We start from the raw sequence: 27860 nt of genomic DNA on the forward strand, positions 1-27860 counted from the left end.
CTCCAATTTATTGAGTTAAGGGTCGACAAGAGAGACCTCTGTTTCTAAAAGCTTCTGCACGTAACAAATTTTTCGTAAGGCGTAAGCAAATCGACCAATCACAGTGCGTAGTAACAAGCGCTTGCATTGTGATTGGTTGATTTGCTTACGGACTACTTTTTTACGTTTAGAAGTAAATTAATTGAGGCCTTTAGGCCCAACTCGCAATAGAGAAAATATTTTATTCATATTTTTTACATTTTTATTTCTAATTAATTAATTAATTCAAGAAAAACATATCAAAAGAAGAATTTTCGACTGTCGTCTTCTCTTTTGGACAAATGCCTACCAGCGCCTCTAGTGGCTGTAATTAATTACACAAAGAAGAATAAATTCATCAAATTCTTTTTACGTTCACATTAATAATAATATAAATAATAACAAAAAATATAAGAAAGAAAAAGCATCGAAATTTTAAGAGAGAAATTGGATCGACTTTTGCGAGATCGAAAAGTTCGAGCGATCGAATCACTAATCACTCTCCGATCCCCTAGAATCCGGCGTCAGTTGGCAACGCCGAATTCCTGTTACCGCTTGTTGCCGACGCGAGAGTTGTGTGCAATGGTGGACGAGGTTCTTGAAGGCCGCTCGCGCGCGCCGTCAATCTACCGATCAGTGGTCTGGCTGTATCTCCGATAAGTGCACAACGGATATCGCTCGCCGCTGGTGAGACTCGTCGTCGGAGTCCCGCTCGATCGCGTGCCATAGTGCCATACATCTCGGTTGCCGCGCCGTTCGTTTTTGACGCAGGTTTCACCGTCAGAGTAGAAGTAGAGGGGGAGGAGCGGCAACGGCGCCTTCACGTACACCCGGAATATAGCCGCCGATTAATCTCGAATCTTCTCGAGACAAAGAAAGAAAGAGAGACAGAGAGAGAGAGAGAGAGAAAGAAAACGATATGACGGCGACGTAAGCAGAGCTGCCGCTCTAGTATCCGTGTTACCGGTGCCCGTAAACACCGCGTACGTAAATACAGAGACACACGCATACACGCGCGGCGTCGTCGTACACAGTGTGCGCGCGTTCTGTGATAAAGGAGACGGAAGATCGCTCTGGTGTAATTAATCGTGGATCGCGGCCGTTACTCCCGGGAGTAACTCGGCACGACGGTGATTCCGAAGTAGCAATAGTAGTAGAAGTAGTAGGTTCGCGCGGCATGAAAAAATGATGTGATCTACGGTCATCATGGCGGCACCCATGCTAAAGTGGAAGCGGATCGCAAATCCGACCGGGCCCCAGCCGAGACCGAGGCACGGGCACCGGGCGGTCGCCATCAAGGACCTCATGGTGGTGTTCGGCGGCGGTAACGAGGGCATCGTCGACGAGCTACACGTATACAATACGGGTGAGTCCTCCGCCCCCTCCTCTCTCTCTCTCTCTCTCTTTCTCCCTCCCTCCACCACCTCCCTCCACCCTCCCCCGTGCAGCTTCACGCGTCCCTTTTTCCGTGCGCGCCGTTCCCTCGCCGATTCCCGCGAACCAATATGGCGGCATACGTTGACAAGACGGTCACCGGCCGGATCCGTCGGCGGACTCTGGGATTCCGCGTTCCGTCGGGGACGCGGAGGCGATCGGGACCCCCAGGCCCGGTCGCCCGAGCGTTCCCGCGCGTCCGCGGCTATCGTTCGGGTGCAGCGGTGCCGCGTAATCAGCCGCGATCTGTCATTCTATGCCTGTTTATACGCGGGAGCGGCCATTGCTGTCTCTAACGCGCCCCCCTCCCCTCTTCGCGCGCGACGCAATCGTGCTTCCCGTCATTCCACGTTCGCGCTTCTTCGCCTCTCTCCCCCCCCCTTTCTCCCGTTTTCTCTCCTGCCTATCGGGCGCCTTCCTTCTTGCTCTGTCTTTCTCTCGCTGCTGCCGGCGCGTACTTTACATCTCTCTCTCTCTCTCCCGCGCGTGCGAGTCGCCGCCCGTTATCGCGCATGCGCGCGCATGTTGCGCGCATTTCTAGCCGGATTTCGAAATGTTTATCCCCGCGCTTGAGCTCGCCATGGTAACAGCCAGAATGCATATAGATCAGGGTTGGTCGGAAAAGTCCAGTGAGTGGAAAATACCACAGGAAATTCCGAATTTTGCTGTCCCGAACTTAATCCAATGGATTAAACTGGCAAAAATTATAGGAATAATACTAATATGTAACGCTGAAATATATACAATTTTATGGAGAAAGATATTTTTGTTTTAATTAATAAATATATTAAATACTATATTTTGAAAAAATGAAATTAATATAATAATAAAGTTTTTTAATTCAAATTTTAATAAATAAATGAAATTTTTAGTTTAAGAAAGATATAATATTAGAATTAAAAATTTTTATCAATATAGATCTGATTTGCGTTTACTGTTTAACCAGAAATTAATTTATTTGCTAATATATTTCTAATCTATATTATGGCTTTTATTTTGAGGTAAAGCTTTATATATAGAATTATATAGAAAATATTCAATTGACGAATATTGATAAAAAGGTTTTTATTTATTTTAACATTTTTAATGGAAAAAAATTTTTGCTAGCTTTATCATTGTCATGGATTTTATCCAAAAAATTATGGAATTTTGTCAACCCTAATATGCATTCTTATATTTTCTAGCAACTTTCTTGGCATATTTCTCTCCACTTTTCCCTTTTTCTTTTCAATGCTTTATACTTGTTTTGTTTGAACTAAACAAATCAATTAAAAATTTATTTTTTGAAGTGCAAAAGATATTTTTTTTATTTTACACAAAATTTGTAAAGTTGTAATAAAGACTTGAAGAGATTTCTGAGTACAAGTTTGAAATATTTTTGAAGATGGTTTTAGGATTTTATTAGATTTAATAGAAATATTTATATAATTAAATAGAATATATTTTTTTCTCCCAGAAATATAACAGGGTGTCTATTGATTTTTTATCTGGAAAAATCACTAAATTTTATTGGAATTCGGAGAATTTTTTAAAAAATTTTCTCTTTGATAATTTTGCTCTTATATTGTAAGCACTCGACAAGTCGAGTGACTATTTGAAATATAAATATATATTTAGCTCTCTGTTATATATTCAGAGTATATATTCAAAAAATATTTCAACAAAATATTAAATATGAAGTACTTTTTATTGTAATTTTTGTCATAAAAAGAAAAATAAAAATGTTAAGCAGGTGAAAAATATTTATTTTATGAAGGTTATTTTTTTAATACATTTACAAATCTAGTACTGAAACTGGAGAAACTGGTTTTTTCCATATGAGTGAAAAACATTAAAAAACGTCATTAAAAATCTTATTTTAGAAAGTTACATAAAAAAATCTGAAATCTTTTCTTTGCTTTTAAAATGTTGAATAAAAATATCTGAAAAATCAAGGAACTTTTTACAAGATTTCACTAGATACCCTCGATAAGATATAGAAAAAAAGAATATTCTTCTAATTTAGAACTATATATATTTATATATATATATATATACAACTTTATTTTTTAGTATGTTTTAAAGTTGTAATTAAGTTTTTATCAAATTTATTATTTTAAATAATGAAAAAGATTTAAATAAATATTAAAGTTATTTGAAATAATAAAATTAAATTGTTACTAGAAATTTTATAATAAATAAAATTTTATATATGATAAAATTATTTTTATTAATTATTTATATCAATGTCTTTTCAATATTGTAGAAAATGAAAGGCTATTTTGAAATATTTTTTCTATGTAACAAAACATATATTTGCGCGCAAATATTACATAATGTACAATAATTTTGCACTATGACGTTTATATTTTTTTCAGCAACAAACCAATGGTTCGTGCCGTCCACAAAAGGAGATATCCCGCCAGGTTGCGCGGCGTACGGCTTTGTCGTCGACGGCACGCGTATCCTGGTGTTTGGCGGGATGGTAGAGTACGGCAAGTACTCCAACGAGTTGTACGAACTCCAAGCGAGCCGATGGGAATGGAAACGCCTGAAGCCGAAGCCGCCTAAACACGAGTCAGCGCCGTGTCCGCGATTGGGACATAGTTTTACTCTCATCGGTAATAGGGTCTTCCTCTTCGGGGGTCTCGCAAACGATAGCGACGATCCGAAAAACAATATACCGAGATATCTCAACGATTTGTACACCCTCGAGCTCCTTCCCAACGGCCAAACGGCCTGGGACGTACCGCAAACGCATGGACATGCTCCACCACCTAGAGAATCTCACACAGGAGTCGCATACACCGATCGTATCACTGGGAAATCCTGTCTGGTAATTTATGGTGGTATGAGTGGTTGCCGTCTGGGCGATTTATGGTTCCTCGATGTCGATTCGATGACCTGGAACAAACCGGTGGTCCACGGGCCCACTCCTCTGCCGCGATCGTTACATACTGCCACTCTGATCGGTCATCGCATGTACGTATTCGGAGGATGGGTACCATTGGTCGTCGATGACGTTAAAGTCGCGACGCATGAGAAAGAATGGAAATGCACAAGCACACTGGCATGCTTGAATCTAGGTGGGTTACATTTCTTGCCTTTTTAAATAATACAGGGTATATACTCCTGGGAAAAACCTGGAAAACCTGGTATTCTCAGGGAATTTTATTATACCTTGAAAAATCATGGAATTCTCATGGAATTTCGTTAGGATTCAGGGAGTTTAAAAAAATGTCAAAGAGGTACTTAATTTAAAAATTTTTTATAAAAATTTAAAATATTTTAAGTTTAAAATCTGCTTAAAATATATATTTTTTGTTTATGTCTATATAAAATTATTTAAAATATATGCTTTTTGTTTATATCAAAAAATGATACGCTAAAATAAATAAGCTTATTTTAAAATTGCATCTAAAAATATTTTAATTTGACCTGGAATTTTAAACAAAAATACCTGGAAGATCCTGGAATTCTCAGGGAATTTTTTTACAAAATTTGAGTATACACCCTGTAATACTACATAAAATTCCAAATAATTATATAATATTGCTGAGATTGCCTGTGGAAATTTTATTTTGTTGAATATAACATAACTCGTTTGCGATCCTAAATTTAGCCGAAAAATAAAATAGAAACATTGGCATATTAAATAAAGAGATATTTGAGTATGGAATGATTGATATATTGAAGCAGCTTGACGTAAATTTATCAGTTTTGTGATAATCAGAGTTGATAAACTTCAAGCTGTTCCTCGAGAAGATTATTTATCGGGAAGATGTATTTTTGAAACCCTGTTTGCATTGTGTTTTATCATTTAAATTAAATATCTTTTTTTATTTCAGAAACATTAACTTGGGAACAATTAACTGTCGATTCTCTGGAGGAAAATGTTCCACGCGCTCGTGCTGGTCACTGTGCGGTTGGTGTACACAGTAGACTATACGTGTGGTCTGGTAGGGACGGCTATCGTAAAGCTTGGAACAACCAGGTTAGGGTTAGTCTTGGTTATATGATCTTTCCCCGGTAGAGGGCCGCTGTACTAACGAGACTCTCGTTATTATTTCTTAGGTTTGTTGCAAGGATTTATGGTATCTCGAAGTCAGTAAACCAGCGCCGCCTTCCAGAGTTCAACTGGTTAGGGCTTCCACACAAACGTTGGAAGTTAGCTGGACAGCAAGCCCGTCTGCACAATATTACATTCTTCAGATACAGAAGTACGATCCTCCGCCGGCGGCGACCGGTTCTTTCCCACCTGTGAGCGCACCAGCACCTACCACACCGATCGTCAGCACCACCCCCGCGGCAGCGGTGGCGACTCCCATGATGACAGCGACGCCCACGACCGTGCCTGTCACGTCTCCGCCTGTGACCACGGTCGCTACTCTTCCTCCGACCATCCCATCTGCTGCCGCTACCGCCAGATCAATTGTCACGTCGACGGTGGCAACTCCGTTACGAGTCCAGTCGACTGTACAGAGTCCCGTACAGCAGAAGGTGGTGTCACCGCAAGTGGTGCAAAAGCCGACGAGTCCCATGACTACTCCGAGAGTCATGACCGGCAATGTCATACGTATTCGTTCTCCCTTGGTTACTTCCACGGTCGCAGCAGCGATACCTACGGCGGTAGCAGTGGCCACCACCGAGCAACAACAGCAACAAACCACTGCGACCGCAACTACAACTGTGGCGTCAGGCCAGACACCTCCCGCCGCAATGTCCGGCATCGCTGCTCTAGCCGCCGCGGCAGCCGCCACTCCGAAAATTACTATGAATAATGTCCCCATTCTGCCGCAAGCCGGAGCTGCGACCACGACCAATACCATCAGAATGAAGAATGTTCAGCCGGGTCAGCAGATACGCTTCGCTGCGCCCGGTGCCACAGTATTGCGCACCGCTTCGCCACAGCAAAGCAAACAGATCATACTGCAGAAGCCCGGCCAGAACATAGCTGGTCAGCAAATTGTGCATCTTCTCAAAACCGGACAGAGCGTAATACCCAAGGTGAGTCTCATTCCTGGCAAAACTGTCCAAGCGACAGGTGGTCCGAAACCCCTCAACCAGGGACCAACAATACTGCGACTGGTGAATCCTAACGCGGTGACAGGATCGAAGATTCTCACGACCATGAAGACGTCCAGCATAGTAGCGATGAGCAAGGGACAGAACATCACGGGCAAGCAGACTATAATGATTACCAAACCTGGAGGTAATGGTGGACTGGTCGGCAGACCCAATCAAATCATCGTCGTTACCACAGGTTCGGGTCTTAGAGCTGTGCAAGCTGTAACAACCTCGCAGGCTAGTACGGGACAAGGGGGTAACATAACTACCCCCGTCAATGTTTTACCGTTGTCCGCTACGAATCACGTCACGAATCAGCAAGGTGTCAAGATGATCGTTGTTTCTTCGGGTGCGATGGGCGGTGGAACTGCCGGCAAGCCTATCACTATCACAGTTCCAGGACAGGGTGGTGTACCAAAGACAGTGACTATCGCTACGAAGGGCAGTCCGCAAGCCATCTTCAATCCCGGCAAAAGTCAAATCGTTGCCGTGCCACAAATACAAAAAAACCCTGTAAGTTTACAGAAAGAGGCACATAAATATATATTTATATAAAATTTTTTGTATTTGTAATTATTAATATATAATTTATTTACAAATTGTAGGAAGCAGTGACGGTGTCTGGAAAGCCAGTAACTTTACAAATGTCGGGAGGCATAGGTGCAAAGACGGTGACGCTTATGCCAACAAGTAGTTCTATAGTAACTACTTCGAGTGCATCAGATTCGATAGACACCGGTAAAATGCTCTTTGTGTCTTCACAGAAACAACCTTCGGCTTCTTTAGGTGAATAGAGTTATGTTTTTGTCACATCAACATATGACAAAAATTGCGACGTTGAATCATACGGTAAAATAACATTTCAGCATCTACATCCGACGGCCCAGCTACTACTGATGCTGCATTAGCCGCATTAGCAGCAGAGGCAGGTCTGATAGATCCAGTTCAGGAACCATCTGGCGGCTTGTCATTTATGGTAACTGCGGATGATGGTACTGGTGGTGACGATAAGATGGAGGACAGTTGTAATGGTAACGAAGCAACCACAGCGGCCGCTCTAGTTTCACAGATGAGCGCGGGCGAATCGATGCAGGTCGACGGAGATGGAAACTTTGTACTTCCGCAAGTTGACGGACCGATTGATGCGCTCTTATCAGAAGACGAAGAGAAGATGGATCTAGACGAGGAGCCTGGTCCCTCGGAAAGCGCTACCGAGTCGGCTAATATCGACGAGTCGGCAGCAATCACGGAACAGGATGTCAATATCCAGGCTGAAAATGTTCAAACGGAAGAATCTACAATAAAGGAGGAATCCATCATGTCCGAAGAAGCAACGACCGACCTTTCTGAATCGATTACTCCTGCCGCGGCCAGCGAAGTTCCTAAGGAAGCCCCTGATAATTTATCAGCTGATGACCTACCTATCGAAACTAACGCTGACACGGAGCTGAATGAAAAGGAGGTGGAGGTTAAACCATTAATTGACGAAGCGAAAATGACAAAATCTGATTTACCTCTGCCCGCAGAAACTTCATCCGAACAGACGACTTTGGTAGACATCACGAATTCGACAGTGATTAAAATCGACGAAGCCCAACAAGATGAGAACAGTCAAGCAAAAGATGTAAAACTGGAACCGTGTTCTGAAGACGAAAAGTTGTTGGCGACTGAAAATGTATCTGCCGAAGATCTTCCTAAAGATGAAACTCAAGAGAAGAAAGTGAAGAATGAAAACGCGGAACCGGAAATTGATCTTCCGGCCGAGAGTTCTCTCGCAAAATCGGAAGACTCCAGTGAACCGATGATTACTGACGATAGCGCATTGACCCCGGCAGTTAATGTAACGCCAGTAACCACTCCCGCCGTTGTGCCAAGTGTACAAATGAAACTGGAACCAACTGACGAACCCATGGAACAGGATAAGTCGTCCGATCTACCAATATCGTCGATCAACGGCGTTGCCTTGCCTCTCGAGAAGGAAACGGAAAGCATGGCAAAAGTACACGCTCCAGTAAAGATAGAGGTGAAAGACGAACTCGTATCTTCGAAGAGGGAAAATTTCAAGCAGGACAAGCTCAACGATGCTAGATCGGAAACTGGAGACGACTCGACGGCTTTGACGACGTTGGCTACCGCTGCTTTAGGCTCGGCCGAGTCACCTATAAAAATTAAAAACGAACAGGTAGAGCCTATTATAGTGTACTGTGCAACGAATACACATATAAGCACTGTATCATTAATTTTAATACTTTTATAGAGCGAAGAGGAGAAGAAAGAGCCAGAATGGTACGACGTAGGAGTAATAAAAGGAACCAACTTTACAGTTCAACATTATTATCTTTCTGGCGATGAACCTTTAGATATTACGCAACCATTGACGATGGACGTCTTTAAGGGAAGAACTAAAATAGCATTAGAACCCGGAACTGCCTACAAATTCAGAGTTGCCGCTGTGAATACTTGCGGACAAAGTGCCTGGAGCGAGGTAACAAGTCCAATTCTGTACACACATAATATTTATTTAGTAGAAAAATATTTTTGCGACAAATAACATTACGAATTTTCCCTCTCGTTGTAGGTAGCAGCATTCAAGACGTGTCTTCCGGGTTTCCCGGGTGCACCGAGCGCTATAAAAATATCAAAGTCCGCCGATGGCGCACAAATCTCTTGGGAACCGCCGCCTAGTAATGTCGGTCCCATTCTAGAATATTCTGTCTATCTGGCAGTGCGAAGTACCGCGTTGAACAATGACGGGGAACCAAAAACAGTCGTGTCGAATCCAAATCAGTTAGCCTTTATTAGAGTTTATTGCGGTTCGAGTAATTCCTGTTCGGTGAACAATAGTGCCCTTAATGCCGCTCACGTGGACACCACTACGAAACCGGCCATAATCTTTAGAATAGCAGCACGAAATGACAAAGGATACGGACCGGCTACTCAAGTCAGGTGGCTGCAAGGTTAGTCGCGTGATTTCTCCGAAAGAGTGAGTCGCAGGCAGTACACAATATTTATAAAATATTTTTTGAAATAATTATTTGTGTGGATAAATAAGTTGAAAATATTTTATAACTATTCTTATAATCCTAAATTGAACAAATTATAAAGATTTATAATAAATATCCCAGTAAATATTTGAAAAATATTATTATATATATTTATTTTCTACTTATATTGTAAATATTATTTAAAATGTTTAATTTATATTTGAATAAAATGTCGAATGCAGTTTCAATGATTTTTCTTCTAATGTATATATAAAATATTTATAAATATTTATTATAAATATCGTGTGCTATTTGAGGTATATGTGTGTAAATCTTTTGGAAAGAATGCATTTGAACAAACATTTTATTATTATCAGCAGATCCAACCACCGCTGTGAAAAGTAATCCGCAAGCGAAGAGACCCGGCACGGACCTACGCTCGCAAGTGACCTCTCCGCAGAAGAAGATGAAGCTGGAAACAGCCGGTGATAATTTCTCGTGAGCCCATTCTCTCCCTGGCCTCGTACAGCCGTGACTCTCCCGCGAGCGATGCTACTCATTATTTAATTTACACACGCCTAACAACGATAACGAAATCCAAATGTATTATCGAGTACGAACAACGTGATATATAAGTAAAACGAAAAATATGACTGCTCGATAAGACAGAAAGGGATAGGGAAAGTGAAAAGGATGGTGTGTGTCCATAGCTAGATTTAATCTAAATGTAAGAAGTAAACAAAAAAAAGTATTTTTAATGTTCTGTATGGACGTCCTTCTATATCGCGTTCCTTATTCACCGTCATCCTTCTACTTTTCCGCGCGTGAGCGCGCGAAAATCCTCTGCGAAGATAACACAAGTTAAATAATATAAAATTTTTTTTTTTTTTTTTTTTTTTTTCTATGTATAACGTATGCGTTTTCTAAAAAGAACGATATGACATATCTCATCTAAATGCTCATAACACAAAGTTGCATCGTAAAATCAAATCGCGGATCTTGCGCATACTTTGATGATTTTATCTGGCATCCCTTTGATGAATTTGACGCGGACGCTGTAGAGGAATGGTAGAATAGCTGGCTGGACAGGACTCGTATTCGGATACTTTGTGTATTTGTTTAAACAATTATACATATAATCTACAAAAAATGATCTATATATTTTATCGACATTCAAATTCTTTATAATATATTTATCATTAATATAGAGCATCTGCAGTTCTTTTTATATTTTCCATTGTGTGCACGATGGCAGAGAAAGCTCGCTTCTGAGATGTAGGTATATTTTAGTGTACATAAAAAAAAAGAACTCTTGCACTGAGAGAAATGTGTTTATCATATTCCGAGAAAATAAAATTAATACTTTTTGATAAGGGTAGGATATAATATAATTGTGGAAGATATGCGTATATATATAGTCAAATCTCGATTGGTTTGCCATTTCAGTTTACTCGTTTGTCTTTTTCCGCAGATAATGAAAGCTCTTTTGTATCATCGATCCAGTTTTAAAGTGACAATCGGTGCTATACGTTATTCCGAAGAACTTTTGTTACTGCCACAAATGCGACAGAAATATGTTATTGAGAGAGAGCGACACACACACACACACACACACACACACACACACACACACACACACACACAATACACACACGTATAAAACGTAAAATTAAATCTATCGAACGTGCGTATAAATACTAAGTTACTTGTATGTTTTTTGTCAAACAATTGCAACGATGCAGAGATATTTTGTATAAAATATAGATTAAATGAATTACTACATGTAATTATAATGAATGTCTCTAAGGATCCGCGCTCTAGGTTGATTAATTGATATTAATAGCGGATATATATATAAAGAAAAAAAAAACTCCAAGGAAAGTTAAGGATATTTTTAGACATCAACGAAACGATCGTTTAAATACGGATGTATCTGAATAACGGTAGACTGTATGTCTTTAACGTAAATTCTAATCTTTTATAGTCCTAAGATACAAGATAAATAGCGGATAAAGGAAAAAAAAGCATAAAGATTAATAAAGCGAAGAGAAAGGTAAGAAAGAGAAGAAACATACGTTATCGTAATTAGAGAAGGGAGACATGTAATATATCCCTAACTTTTTTTTGTGAGCATAATATTATAATTTTAATCAAAATATACTGAATAAGCTTTTAAACCAGAAAACCGAGAAGTGTTAATTGCGCAGAAGCTGTCTTGTTTCTCTCGGTCAAGTTTGGGGCTATGTTGAAGCTGCAATAATTTATAAGAACGCATATTTTATTTTAGATTATTCATAAATTGCATATTATATATATATATTATATATATATATATATATATGTATATATATATATACATGTGCTTTCCGTTATCCATTTATAGCTTAAGCAAGGTAGAACACCATCTACTAACATAGCGTTCCATACGCTCAATCTGTTATATTGAAGTTTTGCGTTAACAAAGTTTACTTTGCTAAGGAGCCTATATGTTATAGGAAGATTCTGAGTATTGAATGGACTTTGCATTAAGTATGTGTACAATCGCAATTGTTTACCTTTAAATAGGTTCGTAACCCGAAATCTTGGAAGCATTTTCCTGGAAATATACAAATGAAGATATACGATGTATAATGTAAATGGGATAACTAAATGGTATATACTTTCAAACGCATTGTTTTAATCTTGTTTCTCTCTTGCTGATCCTATATATTAAAAGAAAAAGAAACGAAAGTCTCTTATGAGTGTCTATACGAGTGTTTCTATTATTATTACTGCTACTACTACTCCGTCAGGTGACAAGCACACGTATTTTGACATCAAACGACGTGCATTTGCTACCTGAGATTACAGTGGTCGATAAACAGTTATGAGCTGTTTAATTTTATTTGTATATTTTGTTGACAGGTGACACTCTCTCTTTCTCTCTCTTTAATATTCTGTATCTATAGCAAACATAAAAAAAATGTAAATGTTTTAAAATTGTCATTACTACCACGGTATTCCCTTTGTTTGTAAATCGCTACAAATTGCTACCACTGCATTTATACTCTTCACTGAAGTATGTCGTGCAAATAAATATAGATAAATTTCTTATATACATCAATACAATCTTTACCTTCATTATACTTTCAATCTATTTTTTTTTTATGCAGGATTATGATTTTTTTTTCGTAAATGCTTTGAAAAATTTATTTGGATTTGTTTTTGGAAAATGTCACACATGATCTATCTATTATACTTTGTGTGAAATGTCAAAGAAAATAGATCCATAGAAAAAAATTATATAACATTATATAAATATATACAAATATGATTATATAAATATATAAAATATATCTATATATGGTCCTCTTGTATAATCTCTGTCGTATAGAAAAAAATAAAAAGAAATTTTTTTAGAAAAAGTAAAATTTGAAGAAGCAAAATTGCTTATACATAATCATATAAAATTATATAGGCAAATTATATTACGAGCATTTTTTTAATTTTACATTTCTAAAAAAATGATGCAAAAGTTATTCTTCTAATTATTTTTTTGTATACAGAATATAAATAAAGATTATACGAGAGAAAAAACATGAACATATTTTATATATAATTATACATGTATGTTTTATATTTTATTATACGTATATGAACTTTTTTTCCAGGAAGAGCATATATTCGATTTAAAAATTTTAATTTTTCTTATAGTAATTACAAAAAAAATATTCTCTTGCTTTATAGTACATAGATTTTCTAAAATTTCGATTCTGCAAGCTTGCACTTTGTTTTTTTCTTGTTTTTTACTTTAAATTTTAATAAACAAATAAGACAACGATGAGATTTTAATATGCAGTAAAAATTTATTAAAGATTTTGATATTTTTGGTTTGTTTTTTTAAGATACAGCTTGCTTGGGAACGAAAGCACATAATGTATTTATTTATTTTTTGCCTCGTTTTACTCACACAATTTAGAGAACAGTTATTAGATAAAAAATAAAAAAATAAAAATTTGAATCGTTTACCTATTTTTGATGTTAACGATTGAAATAATTTTCAAGATTAATAAAACAATGAATACAAAGCGCGCATTAAAGTTGGATGACATTAATAAGATATATTTCTTGCAAAAATGTTTTTGTTAATAAAATGAGAATCAAATATTTTTTTTATTACTACTCATAATTTCTTGAAAAATACTATATAATAAATATACGATTTATTTACTTGCTGCACTTATTTAATAATTCAAAAAATGATTCCCAAGATATGAGCTCGAGTTAATCCGTTGTACGAAAGACCAGAAGAAAATATCAGCTTTGGACCACAATTTTATTACCTTTTTTCTACGTTAAATTTTAATCATACGTTTAAAAATACATATAATCGGAGATTAACACAGATGAGAAACCTTCGAAAAGACGAGATTATAAAAGGAGAAAGTAATTGACGAGCTATATAATACATGATAAAGAAACCGTAATAATATTTCAATGACGGTGAATATAACTTGGACAATACATGTATATGTTAAGTAAATGATGTTGCATTGCATATACGAAATCTGCAATCATAAGCGAATTTGTATTTTTCGATAAGGATCGCCAATCTCGACGCACATGTCGAACAAAATTAGAATACTCTCTGTAATCGATCTATAATGATGCATCATGACGAAAGTTTCACAATACATAATGGGAGGCATATATAACTACTGCGTGTACATTTCACTGTAGTACACTGTTTTGTAATGTAAATCGGGATGATGCGTGGAGTGAGAGGGATTAAATATTACTAAGAGATCCGTGAAGGACGCTTAACCGAGATTGAATGTAAACAGTGATTGTCCAGACAGCACATAATATTTATAAAATATGTACGAAATATTTATAATAATGATTTGAATTTTATAAATATTTATTAAAATATTTCATAAATTTTATTAAATTAATTTTTGTAATCTTAAATTGAACAAATTATAAAGATTTATTATATCCCAGCAAATATTTGAGAAATATTTACAAAATATTATTATAAATATTTATTTTTTACTTATAAATATTATATTTACTATAAATATAAAATATTTAATCTATATTTTAATAATATGTTGAATACAGTTTTTACTATTTTTCTCTTATTTTTCAACTTTGATATGTAACAATTTTTCATAAAATATTATTCAAGGTATGCAAAAGTTAGATGTCTCACTCTGTATACTTCATTTAATTGTAAAAGTTTTATATGTGTATATTTATAAAATATTAGATGATTCTTAGAGTTTGAAATATGAAAAAACATCCTTTTATCATTCTTATTTTATTATATATTTTACATCATTTTCTCTCGATACGTGTCTTCCACAAACCTATAAAAATCATTCATTTAAAGATTTATGTATTGTTATAAATATTAATTAATATAACAGTAAAATGTGCGATTGACGTTTGAAAAATTAAAATATATGATTAGTATAAGAACGAATTGACCTGTCATTGATGAAATTGTGTAAAAATAAAAATTGAGATAATTTCTAATGTTAACAATTATGCATATATTATTATTGTATAAATGATAAGTTCAAACACTTTCATGTAGAATTTTATTACTGGCAGTGAATATCGGGACGCAGCCTGAGTGATGAAAGTGTTTATGATCGTTTGTGATTTAATACAAAATTTATATAAATTCGATTATCGAATCGGAATTCTATTATTTACCGTTGCTACACAATATTTATAGCAAAATAGTAGACATCATTGGCAGTGCGGTTGATTTCCAGACGAAACCTAGTGAACAGTGAGAAGAGCAATTAGAGAAAAAAAGTACGTACCGATATATATATTTAAAAATTAAATATATATTAAAATAAATAAATGCCCACAAATATTTTAAAATACTGATATACATATATTTAATTTTTAAATTCAAAAATTTATTTATTTATTAAATCATTAATTATAAGTTAGAGAGAGCAAGGAACTACAGCAAGATTTTCATGTATTACATTTAATACGCTTATTCTTTCCTTGTGATGTAATAGACATCTAAGTTTCCTTTATTTCTATTTTCAACATTATAAACATTCAATAAAAGTACTCGTATCTCTATCTATTATTACAGTTGGAAAAAACATTCTTACAATTTACGTTCTTCGTGAATATTCTACGTTGATTTTTAAAATTTACGATCTATAATTACAATCTATAATTCTACGTTGACTCTTGTAACAATCCATATATTATGCGCTATAATTAAAACAATTTTAATATTCAACAGATTTTTTATAATATTGAAGGTCTAAAGAAGACTGAAAAGTCTTATCTTATCGTATCTTTATCTTTATAATTTTACAGCTGTTCCACCATATTTGGCAACAAACAATTTGAGTTACATTAAAAAAATAGAAAGACAAAGGTCCATAGCAGCACTATTAAAAGGCAACACAAACACCAAGGAAGAGAAAAATTGAGGAAGATATGAAAAATTAAATTACAAATACGTTAAAAATGATATACATATGTATATATAATATATAATACATTATTATTTATCCTTATAATATTTAATTTAGAAATTGCTTTTAAGTCGAGACATTAAATGTCAAAGTTGATAATATTATATTATTATACATGTATATATTATATATTATATTTTATCCGTTGTAATTATCAAAATATTTATTATATATTTTACATCATTTTCTCTCGATACGTGTCTTCCACAAACCTATAAAAATCATTCATCTAAAGATTTATGTATTGTTATAAATATTAATTAATATGACAGTAAAATGTGCGATTGACGTTTGAAAAATTAAAACATATGATTAGTATGAATCGACCTGTCATCGATGAATTATATTCACCAAAGGTACGTTAAATATTATCTATTCACTCTGACATGATGTCTTTGCAAGTTATTTTTAGAATTCGTTATGCAATATTTTCTGGTTAGAAAATATCATCACTTTCATCACACGATAAATTTAATCTCATCATGTGCAATTTTTATAATTGCCTTCTGTCGCGCGACTGCTTTTTATCGTTAACGATATAAATAGTTTCGATTAATTTGTCGATAGAAAATTCGTCGAAAAATCCGAATAAAAATTTTTCTATAAAAATAATCAACGCAAATTAAAAATTGTAAGCTAACATTAAATTATGTTCTTTTGCCGATTGATTTCGTATCACATCTCGCCAAGGTATTACTTTTATACTATTATTTAATTCGATGTATTCCTTATATGTAAACAAAGACAACTGACAATCCGGTTCACGTTTCTAAGAAATATCGGTATAAACGAGAAATACAAGACGCGAAGAGTAATCCTTAAACGATTTAATCTGACACACTAAATACTAGAAACCCAAGAGCTATTACGCTATATTTTATTCACGTTCGAGCATAAAGAAAGATAAAATATATGAGTTTATCTTAACTCACACAAAAACTAAGAAAAATCCAACAAAATTAAATTAATCTTAAAATTAATGAGGAGAAAGAGAGAGCTATGTTTGCACTTTCAGTCAATCTGGGAATTCTGTGTAATAAAAAATATACTCATAATTAAATAATATGAAAACTATAATAAATGTTAAAGCTTAATATCACGAAAAATATATTAATTTTTTTTTCTCGGATAATATTGCCATATTTGTAGACAAGTGTCAAATTTCCATTTTCCTATAATGATTTTATTAGATTAAATCTTAAATCGATAAATTAGATAAATTGATAAGACCAATTAAACTCGATAAGAAAAATATTATATAAATAGTAAGATAATAAACGAATGCTAATATTATTGCATAGATAAGCATCAGGGTCTCTCTCTCGATCGCAGCAGATGACGATGTAAGCGAGGATACATTTTACATTCGACTGGTGTTACTGGTTGATGAGTCTGTCGAGATAACAAGCGAATAAACCCGCGATTCACGCGTCAGTCTCATCTTGTTCACGAACAGGATCGCGACGAATTAACGAACTCCCTATCCTAGGTAATTCGTGTTAATTAATTAAAAGGGATCGCACTTGTTAGTAAGTTGAATAATATTGATTTTTTTATCTACAAGACTGCCTATTATATTTTTTTCCTTCTAATTGATCTGCGACTTTTCTCAAATGAAACAGAAATATTAAATATATAAATACATATAATATTATAATAAAGAAGAAACAAAGAGAAAGAGAGAGAAGGAAAATAAACGTGAGTTTTAAAAACACGTGTTTTATATAGACATTAATCTGTCTTTGTGTTTACTGAAATCTTGGCTTGCCCACACATTTTAAATATATATACTCACATTTAAAGGTAATATAATATTTAAAATGTATTTTATAATTTAAATATTTAAATAGAACATTTGTAATATTTAAAGAAGGAATTGAAAACTTTTCTTTTTTTTTGACATTTCTAACAATCTTATACGAATAAATAGATTATAATTTTAAGGAAGTAGTATTTTTTTATGATATATAACGTGTGCATAAAAAATATGCAATTATAACAATATTTATGAAAAATATATCAAATAAGAAGATAATGTATTTTCTAAAAATGTTCTGAAAAAATAAAATGCTAACTAGTTAAAAAGTGAATAACTTTTAACTTAATTTAATTAATTTTAAACGTGTTAACTTTTAACTTAAACTAGTTATTTTTAAATGCATTAATGTTAACTTATTAACTTTTTTATACTAGTTAAAATAATTTATTAATATTAAAGTTGTGTGAAAATGTAGGTTAGTCGCAATATGTAAAAAAATATGTGTAAAAGCTAATATTTCATTTGTCAGATGTGTGTTGATTCGCTGTTAGAAAAAAAATTTTATATGCATAATTAACTAAGTTAATTTAATTTTTTAATTGAATTTTTGTTTTAACGTTTAACGTAAATTTATAGTTAATTTAAGGATTATTTACTTTAAACATAACTTAGTTTAAGAAAGAATTAACTTATTCAATCCTGTAAATATTATTATATATACAAATATTGCTAAATATGTTACAAATAATTCCAAATAAATATATACATATATATTCCGTATTGTGTGAGTTGTAAAGGAAAAGATAGCATTTTTTGCATATCCAATAGATTTTATGCAAATTGATGATTCAGCGTTCACGATGGGAGAGGAAGATAACGTTAAAAACCATAAATCTCACTCCATCAAGGCTCTAGAAATTGCGTATCACACTTGCATGAAGAATATATTATTCTTGATTGTTAGTTAGAAATGTAGAGTCAATAAATTAATTCTAGGATATTTTTAATCAAAAGATTTTTAACTAATTAATCTAAAAATTTTTCATAAAATCGAGATTTGTAATTTTTCGTAATTAAAATGTCCGAAATGCTGTTTTTATGTACGATTTTGAAAGAGTTTATTATTGTTTCACATATAATAAAAGTATAATAAAATTGCAAATCCTTTACATAACAAATGAGTTTCTCAGAAACCAAAATTGTTTTGAACGGTGACCTTTTCAAAGACTCATCTTTTACACACAGGACAGAACCAAGTGCGATCTTCGAATTGGAAATGAGAGAGGATTAATAAATAGATAATTTAATTATAAAATAATATAATTAAAAGAACTAAATTTAAATTAATAATTAATCAAATCTAAATTAATAATTTAATTATAAAAATTGAATTTAATATATAACGAAGTATTGTTTAATTTTTATATATAATTCTTATATTATTAAGGATAAATCGGCACTTTAACTATTAAGAAGATATGTGTGTTGGTTTCACGAGGGTTACATCACTACAGAGGTTGTCAATCAGAATGACATAGAATGATTTTAAACGTTAAATTTTAAGTTCTGACTGGCGAGGTTACAATGAGATTTTTTATTATAGTTAAATTAGAAATGAAAATTAAAATAAATAAGAATGTGTTCATATATGAGAAAAGGAAGTAAGATACCTGTTATCTACTATTGATAGGACAAAAATGAGTCACTGAATTAGGAATGAGATATGAATTTAAACGTAATTTATATATTTTTTAAACAGAATAATACATAATAATATTGATACTAAACTATAAAAATTAAAAAAAAAGAAAATCTGCAAACTCTCTTAGCATAGCATTAATAAATTATCAATTATATAACAAAGAAATAAAAACATATTAACAAAATATAATGCATCGTAAGAATTGGAAAGTACTTCAAAAGCAAAACTGAAGTAGAAAAATTTCAAGATTTACAAAATACTTTAATTAATTAATAAACTTCAGGCCTTAACAGTAGAAATGTTTACGAAAATATCAGGTAGATTTGATATTAACTATGATATTCAGTTCTTTTATTTATTTTTTCTCGCAGTTACTAAATGTATAGTTAATTTTATCTTTAATTCTTGAATTTTATAATTCTCTTGAAATTTGTTTCATGTGCAAGTAATATTATTTATACATAACTCTTCTGTCATTTTCGCCAAATTTACCTTTATTAATATACATTACAAAAAAATTAAAAGGCTACTTTGTTTCACATAATAATTTTTTTTTCGCCGAGATATTTATTGATTTAAATTAAAAAAACATAAAAGTGCAATTTTTACGTAATTTTTAAGTAACAATTACATGGTTTTAAACATGAATAATGATTAAAAAAACGACAGGAGCATTTTAAAGTGCTAACTTTTTTCTTTAAAGTCAATAGCTTTATTTTGTTTTAATAATGAATATCTCGAAAAAAAAATTATAGAACATTTGTTAAAAAAAGAAATTAAAGCTAAAATTCCGATTATTTTTAAGAAAGTTGCAACTACTTGAAAATTGGCCTTTTTTACATAAAAGAAAGTGGCCCTTTAATTTTTTGCGTAATGTATAATTATAATATTTATAAAAAATTAAAAATTTTCCTCTTTTTAACATTTCTGACAATCTTATATGAATAGAAAGGCTTTCTAGAGAAGCGATATTTTTTTCATGCTCTAAAACGTGTGCATATAAAAAGATACAATTATGATTATTTATGAAAAATGTATTAAATAAAAAGATTTAATCAAGATCATTAATTTATCTTCTATTTGCAATTTTATTTTTTTTTTTTTAATTTACATTAATATACTTTTTTTTACGTCAAATTATTGTAATTTGATTTCTGCTCTATGTATTAGCATAAAATTGTTCTGAGACAATTTACATTGCAAAAAATACTAAATCGATATAGTTATAAGTATGTTCCGCGTATTAAGTTGTAAAAAGAAAGATAGCATTTTTTATGCACGTTCAACAAATTTTCTGCAGACTAATGATTCCGCGTCACAAATGGGAAAAAAAATATAATTGACATTAACAGAAACTATTTCTTTTTATCAAGACTCTAGAAATTGATTACATCACATTTGCGTATAAAATATAATAGATTCTTAATTATCAGCTAGAAATGTATCATCAACAAACTGATCTATTCAAGGATATATGTTTTTAATTTCAAAATTTCTAAGGAATTTCCATAAAATCGAGCCTGTAATTTTCCATAATTAAAATATTTGAAGCGTTCTATAGAATGTTTATATAATTTTAAAAACTTTAAATTATTGTTACGTGGCTTTATATGTATAGTAAAAGGATAAATTTGCATATGCCAATTCAAATTGTCACGCAATGAAAACTCGCTCCTTCACTTAGCATAAATTAAATACGCGATTACGAAAATGATGCCAAATTATATATAATTGTTGTTTCTACTTTAAAAAAAATTGATAATTCATGTTTGTTGAGTTTTATCGATGATATGGCAATGAAACAATGTTAACATTCAGATAAGAAACATTTGCCTTTAATATTGTTTTTCTTGCATGTGTCACATGTAAGTATAATATAATAATGCAATATCTATTTGATAAATATAAACAATGATGGCATAAATAGATAACGAAAGCGGCGTCAATTCATTTTACTATCATTGCGGAAATCTTAAAATTATAAATATTACATATAGTAATACATATGGATATGTATAGTGTGTTTAAAAATCATGCATTTAAATGGAAGGATTTGACTAAAAATATAGTTTCATTTTATTAGTTAATTTTATTAATTATTTTAGTTTCTTATTAATTATTTTTATTATTATTCAAAATTAAAATTCGAAATTTAATTATAAATGAATAATTAAAATTAAATACTAAAAAAATTAAAATTATATTAGTCAATTAAATATATCATTTGACATTATATTAAAAATATATTATATTATTAAATATTTATCGAGAGAAAACCAGAAAAGAAAAGAATATTTTATATTTTAGAAAAAAGAATTATAAAATATGTGTCATCTATATATGGTTTTTTTTCTTAAATATTATTTTCTGTCCAATAGGGAAAATAATATAAGAAGAATAATTGAATAATAATTAGAAAATTTTTGCATACTCTTCTAATTATTTTTTTTATATTAATTTATATATTTATATATTAAACATATTAATTATATGATACAAAAATATTTATCAGGCGAAAAAAGACAAAAAGTTGTAAATTTTTGTTTAAGAGAGAGAGATATGCGTTGCACTTTTTTTCTGCGACACTCGGTATATACATCTGTCAGAGCAGGCAGGCAAAAGTAAAAACTGTATCAAGAGGCCGTATCGCGTCGCGTCGTCACCGGCGCCCGGTATGTATGTGTAATATCGGAGAGCACGCCCCTAAATTCGCATAAAAAAATCAGTGATTTTCAAATGGCTGTCGTGCGAAGGATTCCCTGAAGAAGAAGAAGAACGTCGTTCCCCAACGGCGACGTGCTTCCTCCTGACGTTGCCCAACGAGAACCGGACTTGAGAGTGGGGTTAGCTACGACTCGTGTTTTCATAGACAACACGAGCACAGTGACACGTAGATTTCATATTTACATATCTACCGCGGAGATCCGGCGATAACGTGACATATGGTCCGTTGAGCTGGCTTGGCGACGAAAGGAAATAGTTATGGGAATCGACGGTATGAGGGTCGGCGGAGGCAGATGCCCGCCCCTTCTGGTCGGGGGACTTCTACTGGCCTGCCTCATGCTCATCTGCAACTGGTGGACCCTCTCGTCCGAGAACCTGGAGCTCGTTAGGCAGATCGATGATCTGAACGAGCAGCTCAAGATCAGGTGGGTTGACAAATTTTCAGTTGTCTTGTCAAATTTTACTTGTGCACTTTTCATATACTGCAACAAGAATTATTGATTGATTGGTAATTAATTATTAATTATTGATGATTAAGTCAGTATATGTAAGTTACATTTAGTCTTAATCATGTAACTAAATTTGATGTTCAAAGCGTTATGATATTACTACATTGTATAGATTGAAAAATATTTATAACAAAGACAGCTGAATTAAAATATAGATGTCAAGTAATCAAAATTTTTATTTTTTAAGATTTAGTTCTTTCATTCTGATATGCAAATTGATTTTCTCTTTCAGTGCTGAAGAGAGGGATCAGTGTGTAACGTTGCGTGGTAACTTGGAACAGAGGTATAAGCATACAGAGGATGAGTTGGCCACATTACGTGTTCGCTTGGAACAGCAAATTGATCTTAAAAAGAAAAACGATGAGCTCGAGGACTCTGTTACTGTGTGCAAAAGTGAGCTGGACTCATTAAATAAACTGGATGCCACTAAAACTGCAACATTAGAAACATTAAGATTAGAAAAGGACACGATTAATTCACAATTAGATGTGAAACGAGATGAGAACAAAAAGCTTCAAGAGGAAGTGGACAGAGTATGACTTTTCTTCTTATAAATATATAATATATGTAATAAATAATACTGTTAATCCCAGATAGCACATTATATTTATAATATTCATAAAAATTTTTATTTTTTTGAAATATTATGTATTTTATACATATTTTATATCATTAAGAGAGAAAAATTATGAAAATTGCGTTTGACATGTCATTAAAATAGAGATTAAATATTTTATATTTATATTGCTGATAAAAGTAAGAGATAAATATATTTGTAATAATATTTTGTAAATATATTCGAGTAAATATTTGAAGAAGATTTACTGGAACATTTATGATTAATCTTTTATTTATAAAATATTTATATAAGTACTCAAATAATTATTATAAATATTACACATATATTTTATAAATATTGTGTGCTGTCTGAGATGTAAAGCGTTAAATAGGATTTGTAAGAAAGTAATGAAATGATGAAATACTCTTATAATTTAATTTACAGTTGAAAGGAGAGATGGACCAACTCAAACTTAGTTGTAATTCGCCACCTGAGAAGAAAGAGACTCCGAATCTCCAGCCACGTAAGTTATAATTACTTTCATGATGACATTCTTTTTGAGATGCTCCTACAAGTTTGTATTTTCTGTATTACAATTAATAATCGCATTCAAAATTTACTTAACTTGAAGCAATTTATACAGAGTACAAAAAATATTATTTGCATTACCAGTATACAGGGTGAGGAAAAAGTATGGAAACCCTGAAAAATTTCGAAAAATTTAAATTTTACAGAAAAGAATCTAAGGCAAGATCTATTCATTTTTTCATATTTTATTTAAAAAAGTATCATGACAAACTTTAAAATATCTCAGGAAATTCTTAATCAAAAAAAGTTTTATTATAGTGTTTTGGAAAGCTGTCGTGGTAAGCTATAAGAATATGCGATCAAAAAAAAGGGTGTTCCATTTAAGAAATTGAAGGTGACCTTCAAGCGACTATTCAAGATCAGATCAATAACACCATCTTACGTCCCTCTTGAAATCATCCAATTTTGTCCGAAACATTTTTCTGTAAAACTTATATTTTCCTCACCTTGTATATAATTGTATAACAACCGAGTTGTTTGCTTAGATTGCTAATTGCATCCTGTTTCAACGGCGGGAAAATTATATACCTTTTAGTCTCTTTTTTTCTTTTTTAATTTTCTTGATATTCCTGTTAGTTCTAATTATGATTGGGTTGCTTACACAAGAATTAAAGCGAGTACCAACCACGTTCTCTTTTGTTTGCGCACACTTTTAACTGGCTCAGCATTATATAAGATATTGTCGGGGTTTGCTGATCTGTAGCAATGACAGTGGTCGTTAACAAGCCTCAGTTGCGTCTGGTACCGGAGTCTGCTGTAAGAATAACCGTAGCTGGTCAGCGGGGTTTGAAGTACCACGGGATTCCAATCCTACCGACAGACCCACCCGGTGCTGTGCGCCAAACTCCTCGTTTCTCAGTGACTATGTTGAAGAAAGGTAGTGATACCTTTCCCCGTCCACGGGGCGAGAGAATGCTGCCGCAAACATGAAATTAAAGAAAATTCGCAGTAGATTTGTATATATAAATCACACATTGTTTTCGGTACGCTTGTAAGTGAACTACTAAAGATCAAATCCGTTGTTTGTATCGCTTTTAACTTAACGATGTGATATCATCGCGTGATATCCGGCTCCCTCGTTTCATTCTAACATTTCATTTCTCTAATCTTCAATCGCCGAGATATTTTCAAGACAGATTAGTCTAATTGTAATCCAAGAGATTGTCTGTCTTTATGAAAGATAAAAATGTAATTAGCCTTTCTTATGCTTTTTTACATTACAAAGTTTAATTTCTCACACTATCTGTATAATTAAATCAGGCAGAAATAATTTCAGAATCAATAAGTGCCATGCTAATATTATTAAAAATTTATTTTTCTACAAGAATATTGTATTTTTATTACTTTAATATTAAATACGCCAATTTTTTTTTCTAAGTTGATATTAAAGAAGAGAATATATTAAATTGTGTACTATAAAAGGAAACCTTTACATATCAGATTCTTTGCTATGTACGTAGATGGTTGAATGATTTATAACTAACATAAGTTATATAACAGACAATTATAAGTACAACAATAATTGTCAATTTATGAGTAATTTTGCGATTTACTTACGCAACTTGTTGCAACATACGACATTATAATTATAATGAAATCTTATACAAACGATATAAAAGCATTAAAATGTAAACTATACACACGCGCAAACATCAATTTGTATTTGTAAAAATATGTCAAACAATAAAAAAAACGATGTGATAAACTATAACTGTCAACTCTTAAAAAAATGTTAGCACAAAACATACATGTAATACATGTAATTTGGTAAGACACTCCTTTTTTTTTATACTACTATACAAAAGAATTGTGGATAATCGCACATGTGATAAAAAAGATTGTTGTTATTATTTAAAGAAAAAACATTGACATGAGAAAACTAACATATTTATTTTACATTAACGTGCATGGAGTACGCACAAGTATATCGGTGGGATCTTGCATTATTAATTATTATTATGCATTACTAATATGTATGTGATAACTCTCATTTAGAGTTTCCATTCTGTATAACACGTGACAATTAAAAACGTTTTCAGAAATACTTTATTCTCCTTTATTTTAGTATAGTAATTTAGCTTACGTGGCTTTCAGTTGAAACGGAATCGAAACAAATCAATGGCACATCAAACGATGCCGCAGAGCAGGATATCGCAGTTGCCAACGACTTGGAAGATCCTGATCGTGCACGTGGTAATTAAAATTTTATTTTTATAGTGACATCACACATTTTCTCGCTTTTGATGAAGTGCAGTAAATAATCATGTTGACGTTTCATACAAAGAGAGGAGTTTAATTTCTACTTTATTGTACAGATTATTTTTTTCAAATTATAAAATCTTTTTTTACTATTGACACACACGTTAATAATAATTATAATTAAATATTAATAACAAAATAAAATAAAAATAATTTTATATTATATATATATATATATAGAAGGCGAGGAAAAAGTATGGAAAAACCCTGAAAAATCTAAGTTTTACAGAAAAATATTGCAGAAAAAAATTGTATGGTTTCGAGAGGGATATAAGATGGTGTCATAGATTTGACCTTGAATAGTCGTTTGAAGGTCACCTTCAATTTCTTAAATGGAACACCCTATTTTTAACTGCATATTGTTGTAGCTTACTTTGAGAGCTTTGCAAAACACTAATAATAAAACTTCTTTTGATTAAGAATTTCCTGAGATATTTTAAAGTTTGTCATGATATACTTTTTAAAATAAAATATGAAAAAAATGAATAGATCTTGCCTTAGATTCTTTTTCTGTAAAATTTAAATTTTTCGAGATTTTTCAGGGTTTCCATACTTTTTCCTCACCCTGTGTAATTGTTTTTAATATAGAAAAAATTGGACTTTAAAATGACTCAAGAGAGAGAGAGAGAGAGAGAGGACGCAAACTGCAATTAGCGATAAATTTTTTTTTCTTTTTTTATTATTTATGTAGATAACAACGGAGATGACATTCAAGTCACGGAAGAGACTATGCTACTTCCAGACAATTATGGGGAAGAGGAAAAAGCGCAAGGTACGACAAAGAAACCTGGAGATAAAAATACATAATATACCAATATATATACTTACTTTAAAAAAAGATTACATAATGCAATTTTGCTAAACTGAAGCCACAATTAAAATTATAGTTATAGATATAAATATTAGCAATATTCTGATCTGATATTTCACTTTATATCGTAAAGTGTATTTTGTATCATACTTAATTGTCTGGGATGCAAATATTTTTTTATGCATACGTTATTACTTTGAAAGCATATATACATTTCTAATAATTTTTTTATATTATGATGAAAAAAAATAATACAAAATAATGTACATACGTGCCAAAATAAGTTGACTACTTTTTGATACTTATAGCATATATTTGCATAAACATATATGGAATTTTTACGCAATAAGCGAATCGATTTTGATCGTTTAAAAAGCTGAAAATAATTGCAAAAACACTACCGATTTGATAAGAAATATCTTCAGTGAATTTTTAATAAGCCATGTTTTGTGCCACTTCAAACAATAAGTGATAAAACTATGTAATAAATTGTGAATGTTTTATATAAAAATATAAAATTGGGCGAAAGAGCCTTTTATTAGAAATAAATATCCTCGTCTATCTTTCCTTACCAGTTTTATTTATAGTCTTATAAAAAAAATAGACAATAAATTTTGATATACACAAAGTATTTTTGCGCCTTTTGTAAAGGTAAGTAACAATTCAAATTTGTAACATATTATCTGTGATAATGGGAATTAATTAGGCATTATATTGCATATAATTAGTCGATTACTTCAAAATCTCTTCCTTCATTAACGCAGGATTACATTTTAAATTATTTATACATATTCATGATTTGTATGAAATGTACAAGTTTTGTAGACCAGATATCCTGTGTATATCGAAAATATATTTAGCCTTCATAAAATTTCACAACATTCGGGGTAAAATGCCTAAAAGTTAATGTGTGATGTTTACTTGCGATTACGTTGTGCGATATATTGCTCGATATATATTTGTCGAG

General features: G+C 32.3%; 2 protein-coding genes across 9 annotated transcripts; both read left to right on the forward strand.

The window, feature by feature from the left end:
* The first annotated feature begins 565 nt into the window (after positions 1-565).
* Hcf (Host cell factor) lies at positions 566-12149 on the forward strand. 3 transcript variants are annotated; one of them, XM_072892147.1, is made up of 9 exons: positions 566-1384; positions 3810-4517; positions 5280-5431; positions 5506-7011; positions 7104-7284; positions 7365-8680; positions 8756-8983; positions 9077-9455; positions 9860-12149. In XM_072892147.1, exons 1-9 carry the CDS (start codon positions 1225-1227, stop codon positions 9982-9984), a joined length of 4755 nt encoding a protein of 1584 aa, XP_072748248.1. In that variant the 5' UTR covers positions 566-1224; the 3' UTR covers positions 9985-12149. The 3 variants fall into 3 exon arrangements, with proteins under 3 accessions (XP_072748248.1, XP_072748249.1, XP_072748250.1); XM_072892148.1 differs by having other exon boundaries at positions 9863-12149; XM_072892149.1 differs by having other exon boundaries at positions 5280-5425.
* A 5232-nt stretch (positions 12150-17381) lies between these two features.
* LOC140666089 (uncharacterized) lies at positions 17382-27460 on the forward strand. Of its 6 annotated transcripts, none has more exons than XM_072892875.1 (8): positions 17408-17511; positions 21993-22115; positions 22170-22592; positions 22909-23209; positions 23680-23758; positions 24527-24700; positions 25918-26016; positions 26774-27460. In XM_072892875.1, the coding sequence occupies exons 3-8, from the start codon at positions 22426-22428 to the stop codon at positions 26887-26889; spliced, it is 936 nt and encodes a 311-aa protein (XP_072748976.1). In that variant the 5' UTR covers positions 17408-17511; positions 21993-22115; positions 22170-22425; the 3' UTR covers positions 26890-27460. The 6 variants fall into 6 exon arrangements, with proteins under 6 accessions (XP_072748973.1, XP_072748977.1, XP_072748976.1 ...); XM_072892874.1 differs by having other exon boundaries at positions 22197-22592; XM_072892872.1 differs by having other exon boundaries at positions 17382-17471; positions 21993-22592.
* The last annotated feature ends 400 nt before the right edge of the window (positions 27461-27860 follow it).

Source organism: Anoplolepis gracilipes, chromosome 5 (genome assembly GCF_047496725.1).
Source record: "Anoplolepis gracilipes chromosome 5, ASM4749672v1, whole genome shotgun sequence".
Lineage (NCBI taxonomy): Eukaryota > Metazoa > Arthropoda > Insecta > Hymenoptera > Formicidae > Anoplolepis > Anoplolepis gracilipes.